General features: G+C 60.7%; 7 protein-coding genes across 8 annotated transcripts; 3 read left to right on the top strand and 4 right to left on the bottom strand.

Moving 5' to 3' along the window:
* Positions 1-609: 609 nt before the first annotated feature.
* Positions 610-5,202, top strand: GGTG_13183 (the record flags this gene model as incomplete). Of its 2 annotated transcripts, XM_009231086.1 has the most annotated exons (6): positions 610-1,199; positions 1,392-2,128; positions 2,229-2,689; positions 2,910-2,963; positions 3,173-3,417; positions 3,581-5,202. In XM_009231086.1, the coding sequence occupies 5 exons, from the start codon at positions 2,089-2,091 to the stop codon at positions 4,677-4,679; spliced, it is 1,899 nt and encodes a 632-aa protein (XP_009229350.1). The 2 variants fall into 2 exon arrangements, with proteins under 2 accessions (XP_009229350.1, XP_009229351.1); XM_009231087.1 differs by lacking the exons at positions 610-1,199; positions 2,910-2,963 and having other exon boundaries at positions 2,089-2,128; positions 3,581-4,679.
* Positions 5,128-8,246, top strand: GGTG_13182 (proline-specific permease). Its single transcript, XM_009231085.1, has 2 exons — positions 5,128-6,148; positions 6,219-8,246. Exons 1-2 carry the CDS (start codon positions 5,841-5,843, stop codon positions 7,636-7,638), a joined length of 1,728 nt encoding a protein of 575 aa, XP_009229349.1. The 5' UTR covers positions 5,128-5,840; the 3' UTR covers positions 7,639-8,246.
* On the bottom strand, positions 7,704-8,384 carry GGTG_13181 (hypothetical protein; the record flags this gene model as incomplete). Its single annotated transcript, XM_009231084.1, has 1 exon — positions 7,704-8,384. The coding sequence occupies one exon, from the start codon at positions 8,382-8,384 to the stop codon at positions 7,704-7,706; it is 681 nt and encodes a 226-aa protein (XP_009229348.1).
* On the top strand, positions 8,256-9,270 carry GGTG_13180 (hypothetical protein; the record flags this gene model as incomplete). The annotated part of the gene is made up of 1 exon (XM_009231083.1): positions 8,256-9,270. The coding sequence occupies exon 1, from the start codon at positions 9,052-9,054 to the stop codon at positions 9,268-9,270; it is 219 nt and encodes a 72-aa protein (XP_009229347.1). The 5' UTR covers positions 8,256-9,051.
* Positions 9,271-9,725: 455 nt separating this feature from the next.
* GGTG_13179 (hypothetical protein) lies at positions 9,726-10,549 on the bottom strand (the record flags this gene model as incomplete). Its single annotated transcript, XM_009231082.1, has 2 exons — positions 9,726-10,284; positions 10,365-10,549. 2 exons carry the CDS (start codon positions 10,547-10,549, stop codon positions 9,726-9,728), a joined length of 744 nt encoding a protein of 247 aa, XP_009229346.1.
* Positions 10,550-11,039: 490 nt separating this feature from the next.
* On the bottom strand, positions 11,040-12,178 carry GGTG_13178 (hypothetical protein). Its single transcript, XM_009231081.1, has 2 exons — positions 11,710-12,178; positions 11,040-11,628 (listed from the first exon to the last, which is right to left on the bottom strand). Exons 1-2 carry the CDS (start codon positions 11,991-11,993, stop codon positions 11,229-11,231), a joined length of 684 nt encoding a protein of 227 aa, XP_009229345.1. The 5' UTR covers positions 11,994-12,178; the 3' UTR covers positions 11,040-11,228.
* A 211-nt stretch (positions 12,179-12,389) lies between these two features.
* Positions 12,390-12,656, bottom strand: GGTG_13177 (hypothetical protein; the record flags this gene model as incomplete). Its single annotated transcript, XM_009231080.1, has 1 exon — positions 12,390-12,656. The coding sequence occupies one exon, from the start codon at positions 12,654-12,656 to the stop codon at positions 12,390-12,392; it is 267 nt and encodes an 88-aa protein (XP_009229344.1).
* Between the last annotated feature and the right edge of the window lie 1,109 nt (positions 12,657-13,765).

Raw genomic sequence — 13,765 nt, 5'->3', positions numbered from 1 at the left:
TTTCGCTGTTGGCACAACACGTTTATGCTTTGGAATTACTGTAAACAGGCTCGTGGGGAATTTATCAGGTAAGAGTCCTGGTAAGACGTCCCTGGCGCGATTCATGGCATCCTTATCATGGCACATATTCGTCAGGGGAACCAGGTGGAACGAGGTGTTGGACTGGCAAAGCACGCGAAGTGCTTGCATCTAGGCCGGTCCCATTAATTAGTTTGACGCAGCACGGCTGCCCGACTTTGTGTGTGTGCTCCAACATGCGTCTGGAAAGTCGAGGTCGTGTGTACCCAGGGAGAGTAAAAATTAAAGGAATGTCTGAGGCCGCCGAGCTGGAACAAGAGGCTTCCACGGCATGGCGTGAAATGTTTGTCTGAAGGATCGCGTTTTGCAAATTTTATTCCAGAGAGCTATTTTTTTTTTTTTTTTTGCTCTCGCACTTCTCCCAGCAAAACAAGAACATGCCAGGCCGAGGTCACGGGTGGGTAGCGGCAGACCCATTTTGGCGATGGAGCCTGATAGCGGGACCAAGATGACGCCTGCTACGACGTCATACCACAACCCTGGGATGGAGACAGCTCCCCGGCCGGACCCCTCGCTCGACCAACTGTGAGCCGCAAAAATGCGGAAAAGAAGCAACCAAATAAACCCATGTGCGCGCCCGCCCGAAATCCGTCGCGCATATTTTCTTTCCTTTTTTTCTTTCTTTCCCTCCGACCCCTTTCCCTGCCGGAAACAAGCTCGAAAAACAGGATTTGAATCCCCCAGCTCGGCCGCCGACTGCGCTTCCCGCACAGCAGCCACAAGCCCACAGACACTGTATGTCCCGTCCTCGTCCTGGCTGCCCGCCCAGCCCAATCCCCCACCATTCTGCGCACTTGGATGGAGCCCGCGAGCCCACATGGACAAGTCGCAGAACAGGTTTCCAACAACAGCAGCCCGCGTCTGTGTGTCGCAGCCGCAGCAGTTAAAGCCCCATTTTCTGATCGGGCTGGAAGATAGCTAGACCTAGACCCAGCACCCCGCGCCCTTCTGTTGCTCTGTTGTCCCGCCTGCTGCCTTCTCCCGGTTCTTTGCATTCTGCTGTTTTCCAGAACCTGCACGCAACCAGCGGAGCAGCAAAAACAGCAGCAGCAGCAGGAACAGCAGTAGCACCAGAGAAAGAACAAGTGTGTGTGCGTGTGCGTGTGCGCGTGTTTGCTTGCGTAGGTCCCTGCCCGAACAAAAGGCCCAAATTGTGTGGCTGGCCCAGCCTTGCTCGGCTCCAGGTCAGCAGCAAGGCCCGATACCCAAACCCCAAACCCCATCCCCCTGTAAGAGTCAAGCGCCATCATATCACACGGGCCTGAGCTGACCAAGAACCGGTATGGGTGACGGCGCTTTCTCTTCCCTGGCAGAAGTCGATAGAAGGTCTGTCCGTCATAGTCTGCTGTTAACAGACATCATTGTCGGCCGCCTGGTTTTTTATTCGCTAGGCACCCGCTCGGCTGCCGTCACCCAGCCCACCCAGGACCTGCCTGCACTTCCTTTTTGTGCCCCGGCTCTCGTGATACCTACCCCTAGGCTGCCCGTTCAATACCTACTGGCCGCACGCCGCGAGATTCCGTCCCACCTGCACCGTCATACTTCGTCCCATCCACCCCGCCATCCACCACCCGCCGAATTTGTCAAGGCCACGCCGACTCGCACTAAGCAAGCACGCGCTTTGGAAACACCGTGCTATTTGATTTGGGATCTATTGTCGCCGTCTCTCCGCCTGGCAATTGCAAAGAACTTCCCCTGAAACCACCCCTAAACCACGACCGCACCGTCCTCGACTTGATAAGGAACCTCGGCTAGGAACCTCGTGAGCAATCGTCGACACGACCGAATCCGACTGTTCCAGCAAATTGTTTAAAGTGCTCCTGAACCGAAGACGTCCGAGTTCCGCGCCTTCCGAGACCCCTCGACCTCCCCGGCACCCAGTCCGGTGACGAGGAAGGAGCGCCAGAGACTGCCTCTCGCGGCAGCCAAGTCACCTCGTGGTGCCTCCCATTTTTCAGCCTCTCCAGTTTAGTCCGTCGTCAGCCACGTTCGGCCGACGCCAGTAGCAACATGTCGACGATCCAGCAGCTCAAGAATTTTATCCGCCATGGTACGCACCTGCCCATTTTTATTTGCCCCGGCCGTATCGGCGCAAACCACAATAAGTGCAACCAAGCCCAAACACGCTGACAGCATCTCCCACCACACAGGCAAGCAGGCCAGGGTAGCAAACCTCGACGAGCCGACGCAAAAGCGCGACAACTCGCCGCAGCAACTAGGCGCGCCGAAGAACATCTCGGAACCCGCTCTTGGCGCCATCCCCGCCTCCAAGCCCGCGCAAGAGGCTTACTCGGTACAGCCGGGCCAGGACGCTGCGAACCGCGCCGCTCAGGCTGGCAACATGGCCGCACACCACGCCGAGGCCGCGCAGGGTATCCCGAAGAGCAAGTCGAAGCGCATAGATGAAACCAACATCGCCAAGCTGGTGGCTGAGGAGAATGCCAGCAAGTCAAAGTTCCCCAAATACCCCGGCCTCGAGAGGTGGGAGCTTCTTGAAAAGATGGGCGATGGCGCCTTCAGCAACGTCTACCGCGCCAGAGATCTCGAGCGCGTCCAGCCAGGCGAGGTTGCCATCAAGGTGGTGCGCAAATACGAAATGAGCAGCATGCAGGTGAGTTACTTCTGAACTGGCGGCCAGCCGCCGAGCCGGTTTTTGTCTGTCGCGCTCGCCAGCAAGCTATTGATTTCGCCGCTGTGCTCCGTGTGCTTCCCTGCTGTCTGTCTTTTTCTTGTGGCTTTTTCCTTTCCTGCTTCTGCTTGTCGCCGCATCCGTCGAGATGCGCGTCCGTTCCTGTTACCAACCAAGGCCTGGGTGCGCCGCCTACCGACAGGGAAACAAGCACCTCCATCCGGACTTCAAACCTAAGGCTCCGAAAGCTGCAGAGGTGCGCGAGAAATTTCTTTTCCTTGGTCAAGAAGTATCTCCTACTGCCACTGCACCTCGTCTTTCCTCGCATCTCCTGGCTTCTTACTTCCAGCCACTGCACCCCCGGGACCGGGCTCTTTCCCCAGATCAAGCGTGCCGGCGGAAGATCCCCGTAACCACCTCGCTAGCAACCACCTTGGTGCGCTGACACGGCCGTCCGTCTTGTAGCGCGCCAATATCCTGAAAGAGGTGCAAATAATGCGCCAGATCGACCATCCCAACATCATCAAGCTTATCGACTTTACAGAGTCGAAGCAGTACTACTACATTATTCTCGAGCTGGCTCCTGGCGGCGAGCTCTTCCACCAGATTGTGCGGCTCACGTATTTCAGCGAGGAGCTGTCGCGTCATGTGATCGTGCAGGTCGCCAAGGCGCTCGAGTATCTGCACGAGGAGCGGGGTGTGGTACACAGGTACGTGAATGCATGCATGCCGCCGGCGTGGGTGATGTACTGCAGCGCTCCGTTGGCGAGGCCGGGCTTCGATGATGACACCACTTCGCTCACCGGGAGGGGGCGCCGTCATGTGATCTGTTGGCCGTCGCATATGGAGGTACTGACGCGAGACACACAACAGGGATATTAAGCCCGAGAACATCTTGTTCGTCCCCATCCCAATCGTTCCGTCAAAGAACCCCCAGCCAAAACAGCCCGGCGACGAGGACAAGGTGGACGAGGGAGAGTTTATCCACGGAGTGGGTGCTGGAGGCATTGGCCTGATCAAGATTGCCGATTTTGGTCTGTCCAAGATTGTTTGGGACACACAGACTATGACGCCATGTGGCACGGTGGGCTACACGGCCCCTGAGATTGTCAAGGACGAGCGTTACTCCAAGTCGGTTGACATGTGGGCGCTCGGCTGTGTCTTGTACACGCTGCTCTGCGGCTTCCCTCCGTTCTACGACGAGAGCATCGAGGTGCTCACCGAGAAGGTGGCCAAGGGACAGTACACGTTCCTGTCGCCGTGGTGGGACGACATTTCCAAGTCGGCCCAGGACCTGATTGGCCACCTCCTGACGGTCGATCCGGAGAAGCGGTACACGATAACCGAGTTCCTGGCTCACCCTTGGATCCGCGGCTCGGGCCCGACGCCACGCGACGACAAGAAATTCACTCCCGATGGCATGCTCCGAGCCTTTGACGCTAGCAGGTTCAAGGAAGGGGACCGACGCTACGACTTCCGCTCGCCCGGAGCTGTCAACCTGCGCGAGGTGTTTGACGTTGGTTATGCCGTCCACCGCCAGGAGGAGGAGGGCAAGCGCCGCAAGCAGGTGGGCACCAAGATGGCAGGGGCCGGGCCCGCGCTCCTCAACAACTTGGAAGAGGAGGAGGACGAAGACTCGAGCATGCGCGACGCTAGTAGTGATGAGAGCCGCGAGTATGCGCACGAGGGCGGCAACACGGCTCAGCTGGAGCAAAGCATGCGCGCCGCAAACATCCGCGATCCAGAGCGCGGGCGTGGAAGAGAGAGCCACAAGGGCGCGCCAACCGCCGTCGCGGCCGAGGCACAGCAGCGGGGATACGGCCAGCATTCGGCGGCGGTGACGGCGGCAGCGAGACAGCAGGTTAGGGACCGGAACCGCCAGAAAGGCGCGTTCGAGCTGAGCCTCGATGGTGCGACGCTGCTTGGCCGGCGAGGGCAAAAGCAGACCCCTCCGGCGACGCAGGTGGCTTAGGCGCTGTCCAGCATGGGCACTGGACCATATGAAGTGTCCACATTTCTCCTTGACGGTTTTGGCCTATCCCCCCTCAAGCATCGCTTCTCAACTTACCAGGCATTTTATTTCTCCCCTCTTCCCCAGGCGACCTTTGGGAGATGGGACTATGATGTTATTATTTTCTTTTGTGTTTCCTATTGGCGTTTGGTGGCATCCGACAAATTATTTGGCTTGTCGGGACCGGCGGAAGGATGGCGGTGCATCTGGCGTCCAGGAGCATCTCAGTATCCCTCGTCCCACGGTCGCTCTGCTTGTTTCTTCTGGGCGTTTGTTTCACTTGGCCAAGGCAGGCTATTTTCTTTCGAGTGTTGGAGGCCGTCCACCGACCCCAACTCTATGATGCCATAAGAAGGCCAGGGATGGGGTGGACCAGGAAAGGGAGCTAGGGGTTTGTGACGCATCTCCTTGTGCCCGGGCTTATATCGAACTTCTTTGATGTCGGTTAGCGACATCAAACGGCATCGCGTCGCTTTCAATGCATATTTAACGCTTGCGGGTGTGCTCCTCTTGATATCTCGGTGGTCTCGGATGAGGTGTGTTGTGACGACAGTCAGTATCTGGGGAGACTGCTGCTGATCTCATGCCAGTGCATATATCCAACATGCCAAGTCGTGCAACCGCGCAGCTCCCTACCCCGCAGTCACGGCAGTAGCAACAGCTGCATGCTACGTTGCAAGGACCAGCAATGCATTGCCGGCCAAGCTCGCACACCCTCTGCAACCCCATGCCGTTACATACCAGGAGCCTTCGGTCCCCAACTGGCCCGACAGCTTTGATCACCTGGGCGGAGGGCCCGCCTCGCCTTCCTGAAGCGGTAGGTCGCGCGCCCACAGCTGCAGCGGCGGCCACTTGCAGCCATCACACTGAGGCCTATCGCCGCCAGATAGGCCAGATGCGTCGTTGTTGTCGAGCTGGGGGTGAGCGGCTTGCTGCCAAGTGAGGGGGTTTGCCAACCATATTTAGCATGTCGGTGAAGCCGCCCCAAGCCCGCCACCACCCTCGGGCGCTAAAAGCTTGAATGCGCCTCCATCTTGTGGTTTCGGACCAGCTCTTGTGGGCGTCATTTCCCGATCACCCCGGGTACACCCTGATTCTCTTTCCCTCCGTTTTAGGTTGGCCATGGCGGAGCCCAAGGACCGCGACGACAAGGACATCGAGGGCCAACGGGCGGCGCCGACGGGCGGAGGCAGGCGGCGTAGCGGCGATGGCATCGGCACTGTGGAGACCAAGGCAGCGCACCACGACGCCGGCGACGATGCAAAGCACGGGATGGAGGACAACGAGCTCCGCCACATCGGCACGCTGGACCGGCGGCTCAAGTCGCGGCACGTGCAGTTCCTGGCGCTCAGCGGCGCCATCGGCACGGGCCTGTTTGTCGGGTCCGGGCAGGCGCTGAGCCTGGCGGGGCCATTATCTGCGTTTATTTCGTGGGTTGTCCCCGAGTTTCGCGTTGAGGGGATGGGGAGGAAGAGATACTGCTGACACACCACAAAACAGCTACGCCGTCACGGGCTTTAACCTCTACTGTGTCATCAACTCGCTTGGCGAGATGGCGGCGTGGTTGCCCATCCCCGGGGCCGTGCCCGTGTTTGCGGCGCGCTACGTCGACCCGGCGCTGGGCTTCACGCTGGGCTGGAACTACTGGTACCAGTTCGCCATCGGGGTGCCCATCGAGGTGACGGTCAGCGCCGTCATCGTCGACTACTGGGGCGCGCACGGGATCCCGCAGGCGGCGCTGGTGACCATCTTCTTCGTCCCCATGGTGCTCATCAACTGCCTGCCCGTGCGCGTCTACGGCGAGGCCGAGTTCGTGCTGGGCGCCGTCAAGCTGACCACGATCGTCGGGCTGATCGTGCTCATGTTCCTGATCGCCGTCGGGGCGAGCCCGTCGGGCGAGGCCATCGGGTTCCGGTACTGGACAGACCCGGGCCCCATGAACGAGTACAGCGAGCTGGCGACGGGCGACCTGGGTCGGTTCCTGGCCTTCTTCAAGGTTTTTATTCAGGCCACCTTTAGCTACGGCGGCAGCGAGATGGTGGTGGTGGCCTCGGGCGAGACGGAGAACCCGCGCCGCAACATCCCAAAAGCCATCCGGCGCGTCTTTTGGCGCATCGCCATCTTTTACGTCCTGGCCATCTTCCTCGTCGGCCTGTGCACGTCGTCGCGCGACCCCAAGCTGCTCAACGCCATCTCGTCGTCGGCCCCGGGCGCGGGCCAGAGCCCGTTCGTCATCGCCATCGACAACGCGGGCATCAAGACGCTGCCGCACATCATCAACGCCGTCGTGCTGTCGAGCGCCTGGTCGGCCGGCAATTCTTTTTTTTACGCGTCCACGCGCGTGCTCTACTCGGCCGCGCTCGACGGCAAGGCGCCCCGGTTCCTGCGCTGGGAGCGCTTCGGCGTGCCGTACGGCTGCGTGGCGGCCACGGCGGCGCTGGGCTGCCTGTCGTACATGAGCGTGAGCGAGGGGTCCGTGGCGGCGTTTTACTACATCTCCAACCTGAGCGCCGTCAGCACCCTTGTCGTCTGGGCCAGCGTCTGCTACACGTACCTGCGCTTCCATTACGCGCTGCGCCGCCAGGGCGTGCCGCGCGAGGCGATCCCCTACCGCGCTCGGGGCCAGCCGTTCCTGGCCTACTTTGCGATATGCTTCTGCCTGGTGGTCGCGCTGTTCAACGGGTTCGATGCCTTCTTTCCGGGGAGGTTCAGCGCCAAGACGTTCATACCGCCGTACATCAACATCCCCATCTTTCTGGCGCTGTTTTTCGGGTACAAGTTTGTCAAGAGGACGAGGTTCGTCGGGCTGGACGAGATGGACATTTGGTCGGGCAAGGCCGAGATTGACCGGCTGGAGTCGACGTGGCCGGTGGTGAAGCCGCGGAACTGGCTGGAGAGGATCTGGTTCTGGATTGCGTAGTGTTGCCTTGATAATACATTCTTGTCACTCTTCCCTCCCCGTTTAACCCCAGAACCCCCCACCCCCTAAGCCATGGAGCACACCACCCCAACCTCAAACTCCTGCGTCATCTCGAACCCCCCGACGTCCGGGCACGTGGGATGCTGCAGCGTCGGCCTCACGCGCTCGTCGGCGACGCACCTATCGCCCAGCCCCCACAGCTGCACGTCCCTGCCGCCGACGTGCACGCCCGCCCACAGCGCAATCTTGAGCGTCTTTTCCGGCCCGCTCAGGTTCCCCCACCGCCTGCAGTCGGTAAAGGTCTCGCCCGGCGTGCACCCGGCCGACGGCTCGTTGGCGATGGCGGCCAGCGGCACCCTGCACCAGACGGGCTCGCTCCCGTTCTGGGCAGAGTTGCAGCGCCCGTTGAAGTTGGCCAGGCGCGCCGTGTCGACGGCCGTGGCGCGCGCGCAGCCCACGCGCAGGTCGACGCGCTTGTAGTAGCCGCCGCGGATCAGGCGGGGCAGCTCGATGAAGAGGGAGTGGGGGACGGGAGGGGCCGTCGTGCGCGGGTCGCGGTCGGTGCCGGATATGGAGAGGTGCGCGCCGTTGGAGGCGGACGGGATGAGCGGGGCCGCGTCGAGCGGCCAGGCCACCAGGGCGTGGTAGGTCGAGGGCGAGGAGAGGCTGTAGTTGAAGCCGTAGAGGGCCGGGGCGGAGGGGAGGGGGGTGGCGAGGGCGTGGGACAGGGCGAGGAGGGGGAGCATGGCGGTGGCGAGTGAGTGCATGGCGACGGTAGGTTTGAGGTTTGAGTGGGAAGCAAGGCGGTTCTCTGGTGGCTGGCGTCTGTCGGGAAGCAGGTTGCAAGTGTCACGTTTGGGGAAAGGGGAGCCAAGTCCAGACACGCAGAGGCCCTCGACGTGATATAGGTGACACTGATCCACCTCGAGATGGTTACGTGTGCTGCTGGTATGACGGTGCCATGAGCCTTGATTTGTTGCAATGGTTGCACGCCTCGGCAGTCACCATCGCCCCATCACGGAAAGCTGTAGTCTCTTCAACACAACGGAAAGCAACGGCGCAGAATGACGTCCTTGGCAGTTCAGCCTATCCAGCGGTGATGGCCCAGAGCCGGCCATTATGCAGGTGTAATTGAACATGCCCATCTATTCATAACTACATCGTGTTGCCTCCTCGCCACGCCGCTTAGCCTGAACTCTTGCCGTCCGCAATGGGCAATGATTGGATCGTGAATGGAACGTCGGCAACGTTCCGTGGCAGCCAGACACATACATGGATGCTAGAATGCGGGTCAACAGCCACCCAGCTAGTCGTCCATCTGTGCAATTGCGTGGTTAGCAGTTAGTAAGTACTTTGCACAGAGCAAAAGCAGACCCAAAACTCACAATAGGGCTTTTCCTCAGCCACTCCTCCATGCTGGTCAGGCCCGGTGCATGTCCCCACACTGGCGACATGGACGTCGTATCCGCGCTCTACCATCCACCTCACCACCTCCTCCATCCCGGGGAAAACCTCCTGGCGCAGGCCGAGCATGTCAAACGGCTTCCCCGTGACCCTGGCAAAGACCTCATCCAGCTGCGCAAGCGTGAGCTCGTCTCCAGCCAGCCCCAGCGTGCGGCCACCAGCCGGTGACGAGGATTGCGCGGGACATAATGCTGTCTGTGGGCTTTTATGGGAAGCAGGGGGGCTTGTGCTATGATCTGGGAGGTGAGTGCAGGTGATAGGGATGGGGAATAGCGAGAGGTTATTTGAACCTGATGGCGTCAGTGTATAGGCGCCTTACATATCTAAGTCTACGCACCCAACTCCATCCAGCTCATGCAGTATCTTGGAGCAGCATTATGCCATATGATCATTATTAGAACTAGACAGCTCAGAGTCGCTCCGACGGCCTTGAGCTTCCAATGCCGGCCGCGACGCAGCTCTAGGTTGCACCGCCGATTCCTGGCCTCAGGCTAGGCTAGATTTGTCAGACAGAAAGCTCAACAGTCAGGAACGTCCTTTATCAGCCCGCAACCTCCTCCCTTTCGCACCACGCGCCCGCTGGACGGACCCAACACGGTCCATGCCCCTTGCCAGAACGCTCCCTACTCGGCCTTGTGCACCTCCAGCGTCCCGTCGGGCCTCATACGCGACCAGCTCGCGCCCTCGGCGGCCACCGGCTCGCTCCGCAGCAACACCCAGCGCTTGGACGGCCCCGAAGAGAAGCAGCTGCCCTGGTCGTCGGTGCAGCGGGCCTGCGTCTGTCCCACGAGCCGGCAGCACGTGAGCGTGCAGCACTTGTCCGGGCGGGGCAGGTCGCACGGCGCGGCGGGCAGGGCGCACACCTTGGCCACCTGGACGGCCGTGGCCGTGGCCGTCGCCGCGACCGTGACGGTGGTCGTCTCGGTCGCCGTCGTGCTGGCCGTGGCCGAGGGCGCGCCGGCGGTTGTGGTGCGCCCCGTGACGCCCCAGCACGAGCAGGCCGAGCTATAGGCGGCGGCGTCGGGGCAGGCGCTCGCGTAGGCCGGCACGAGGCTCGGCACCTGCGTGACCTGGCGGGGGTCGAGGATGCCGGTGGTGGTGGTCGAGGTGGTAGTGGTGGTTGTGGTGGTGGTCGACGTCGTGGACTTGCTTACGGTTACGGAGATGGTGGTCGTGGTGGTTCTTGGGGGGAGGCGAAAGGGCGGACTGTCAGTTCCGAGCGACACGGCTTGTATGACCAGACGCTCGTCCCGGGCACTTACACGGTGGCGGGAGTGAGGGTGGCCAGCATAAAGGCCGAGCAGTCGACGCGGCGGGTCTCGAGCGACGGGATCTTGTCCCTCGTGCCCGTGACGGCGCGGGCGCAGTTGTTGGCGTTGCAGCTGCCGGCGACGGCGACAGTGGCCGTGGCCAGCATGCCCAGCGCGGTCTCGACGGTGAACCTCATTATGGGCGGTTAATGGTGGATATATGAGGGGCCTTCTTTGTCGTTGACGACGATGCCGCAACAGCCAGACGTTCACAATCCCACGACATGACTGACCGCTTTATAGATGTCCAAGTCTGTAGTATCGACTTGGAACATGTCAACAACACTAGTAAGCCTCCAGCCGCTCAGCCGCATCGATAAGCCGTCGTCTGGATGTTCGTGCGCATGCTCAGCTCTGGGCGTGGCGGCCCTTGCAAGGGAAATTACTTGGGCGGCGGTCAACGCCGATGTATCGCTAAGCCGGGAAATCCCATCAGGAACGCCCCAAAGCTTGATTCACCGTTCAGAACGGCGTGAAGCCCACTGATGACCGGGAGCATGGCGCCGAGCTAGCAGTCTAGCCTTATAAGCTGATACAGGGGCAACGCGGCCCTGCCCCGCCATCAGAGCGTGGTGGCTGGGTCGGATTCTAAAGAGATAGGGAGGAGGCAACACCTTCCAAGCGATGAGGCACAAAGGAGCATATTTTTTTGGCTCTAGATATATACACAGGCAAGGCGGGTAAGCCCCCTGCCCTAAGAAGAGAAGAAACCCAATTCGGAGAGAGCCCAGTGATGGCTACAGCCACACACAAAAACTCGGTCTCAAAGACGCACCAGGTGTCTGGGGGGACATGCAAAAACATGACGCAAAACACCTAGCTCACGGTCACGGTGGACGAGCCGCTGCTAAAGTAGCCCTCGGTGGCGACGATCTGGTAGTCGTGGGTGCCGAGCTTCAGGCCCTGGGCGGCCCAGGCGTCGAAGTGGGCCTTGATGTTGACGGTGCCGCTCGACCGCTTCTGCTGGCGGACGGACCAGTACTGCTGGAAGGTGCGGGTGCCCTCGATGGACGGCTGGTTGACGCGCGTCGACTGGGCCACCTGGTAGCTGGACCCGTCGACGTTGATGGTGCCCTTGCGCGAGGCCTGCGAGCTGGGGTCGTAGGTGCCAAAGTTCTCCACCACGTAGTACTCGACCAGCGGGTTGCGCGTCCAGCCGTAGACGGCCAGGTAGCTGTTGCCGTTGGGACGGTACTGGGCGGTGTAGGAGATGTTCCTGTTGCGGCGGCCGAGGGTTAGTGTCATATCTTGCTAATACCATCAGGCCACTAGATACACATCACTAGATTACACATACCTGTTGCTGCTGCCCGGATTCCACCCCTTGCCGCCCACGAGGTTGCCGTTGCCGGACCACGTGACGCTGTACTGGCCCTTGGGCCCGTTGGTGTACGTGGCCTGGGCCTGGTTGTCGGTCCACCACGAGAAGTAGAAGCCGTCGTGCGTGCCTGTGGCGCTGGGCGTGCCGCCGCGCTTCTGCAGGAACGTCTCGCGCATCTCCTCGATGCTGGGCGGCACCGGGTTGGCGCACACGCCGACGGCAGCCGAGACGGCCAGGAGGAGGGACGTGAACGAGACCATGTTGGCGGTTTGCGGTGTGTGTCTGTGAGGGCGAGTGTGAGAGTGGCAAAGGCCGGAGGTGAAGGAATGAATGGATTTCACGGCTGGGAGCGCGGGTGCTGAGCCGGGAGACGACTGATTCACCTTGCGGACGGGACAGTCCCCCCCTTTATGCGCCCTCCCAAATGACTGCCGTTCGCAACCGCCGCACCCTTTGGGAGCGCGCCGCAGCCTCTCCGAGCATAATAATCGGGCTATAGCAGTTAATCTACGGCTTGCGCGTTTAAACTACCCCGCCAACACAGCCCCATCTTGTCGATGCGCCCATCGTACGTCGTCGATCCGCGGGGATGAGCGTACGCATCCGTCGATAGGGCGGCCGACGGGACAGTCGACAGGGGGGCGGAGAGCCAGGTTTCAGCCAAGGGACCCCCTCGCACGGTCGATCGAAACATGTGCTGGGTAAACTTGTCCGTCTACGGCAACTTCGGAACCAGCGTCCTTGACGTCCTTGTCACCGTTCCGGGAAACAGAGTCGGACGACGTCCAGGGTGCCAGGTTCCCATACGGACGAGCAAATATTTTATATTTTGCCAAGCATCGCCACTCGACGATCAACTCAACCGCCAGAAAAGGCCAAGGCGCCAAAAGAGAGCCGCGTGCCATCCAGTCGTCGGCTATCATCTCCTCCCACCTCTGCCCAGCCGGGTGCTGTGTCTTAACTGCGCCCACGGCAAATGCTTGATCGGACCTCTGCCAGACTCGGGCTCGCAGGGCGGCGGGACGCCACCGGCTCCTGCTCGGGTGCCTAGTGGAGGGGAGGGTAACATGGATCGCGGCGGAGCTTGGCCTTGCGTCCGTCTCCATCACGGGCAGGACGGCCGAGGAGGAGGAGACAGAAACAAACGGCCAGGGGGGGGTGCCACAAATGATGCGCAAATGGCTCCAGGTTGATTAGCCGGGGGGATCCACCCCGGGTCCTTGCCCATCACCTTGTGAGCAGATGGCGGGCCGACGTTGATGGAGCCTCGCGCGAGCGTCTGGGGTGGCCCCTGCCCAGGCCGATATAGGTCAGCCCTTGGCCGGGCACCCAGGGCTGTTGGCTTGCAGTGGCCCCTCTCGACACAGGCGCCAGCATCCCAGAGAAGACTCGAGATTGATGGCAAAGTGCTCGCAAAGCCAATCGCCAGGCTACGTGTCTTATACCCTGGCCAAAGACACAGCTTTCATGCGGGAGTCGGCGAGATCCAGCACGCCTTGCATAAAAACGAGAATAAAATAAAAAAGATAAAAGATAAAAGAGATGGCACCCCCGGGAATAACACACCACATCCTCACGTCGTCGGCTGCAGAAACCCGTGACGCCAGGCGGCAATTTTCCCGCCAAGGCGGCTCCTCCACAGTCGGCACTTGGGAGACGAAATCCCACCCATCAGCACAGAGTGCGTTTTCCGGGGTGCATGCATGTTACCGGAGTCGTGAATGCAAGGGGGGCTCGGACTCATGGGCAGAAAAAGCGGCCGATGGGATGGATGGTGGATGGTGGTGCTTCCATTTGTTCCCTGGTCAGTCCTTTCGACTTTCGTTTATTTAGCCTAAAGCAACAGAAACGGGCCCAGCTGGGGCTCGATATGGAACTCTGGGGTTCATGCGTCGCACAGCATCAGGTGGTCACCCCCACCTGTGCGCCCTGGTTTGCAGCTCGCTCCCTCCGTCGTCCTTGTTTGGGAAGTTCCGGTGCACGTGTGTGCCAGGGTCACGTAATATTACATCAACCAGTAGGTCGCTGGACT

The sequence above is a fragment of the Gaeumannomyces tritici genome (assembly GCF_000145635.1).
Source record: "Gaeumannomyces tritici R3-111a-1 unplaced genomic scaffold supercont2.10, whole genome shotgun sequence".
Classification (NCBI taxonomy): Eukaryota; Fungi; Ascomycota; class Sordariomycetes; order Magnaporthales; family Magnaporthaceae; genus Gaeumannomyces; species Gaeumannomyces tritici.
This window is presented reverse-complemented; position numbering and strand designations above follow the sequence as displayed.

Excerpts from the sequence above, each read along its gene's own strand:
- GGTG_13182 (XM_009231085.1), top strand. The coding sequence starts at position 5,841 with ATGGCGGAGCCCAAGGACCGCGACGACAAGGACATCGAGGGCCAACGG. Across the intron at positions 6,149-6,218 it reads CCATTATCTGCGTTTATTTC|CTACGCCGTCACGGGCTTTA; the intron begins GTGGGTTGTCCC and ends ACCACAAAACAG.
- GGTG_13178 (XM_009231081.1), bottom strand. The coding sequence starts at position 11,993 with ATGGTCTCGTTCACGTCCCTCCTCCTGGCCGTCTCGGCTGCCGTCGGC. Across the intron at positions 11,629-11,709 it reads AATCCGGGCAGCAGCAACAG|GAACATCTCCTACACCGCCC; the intron begins GTATGTGTAATC and ends CCGCCGCAACAG.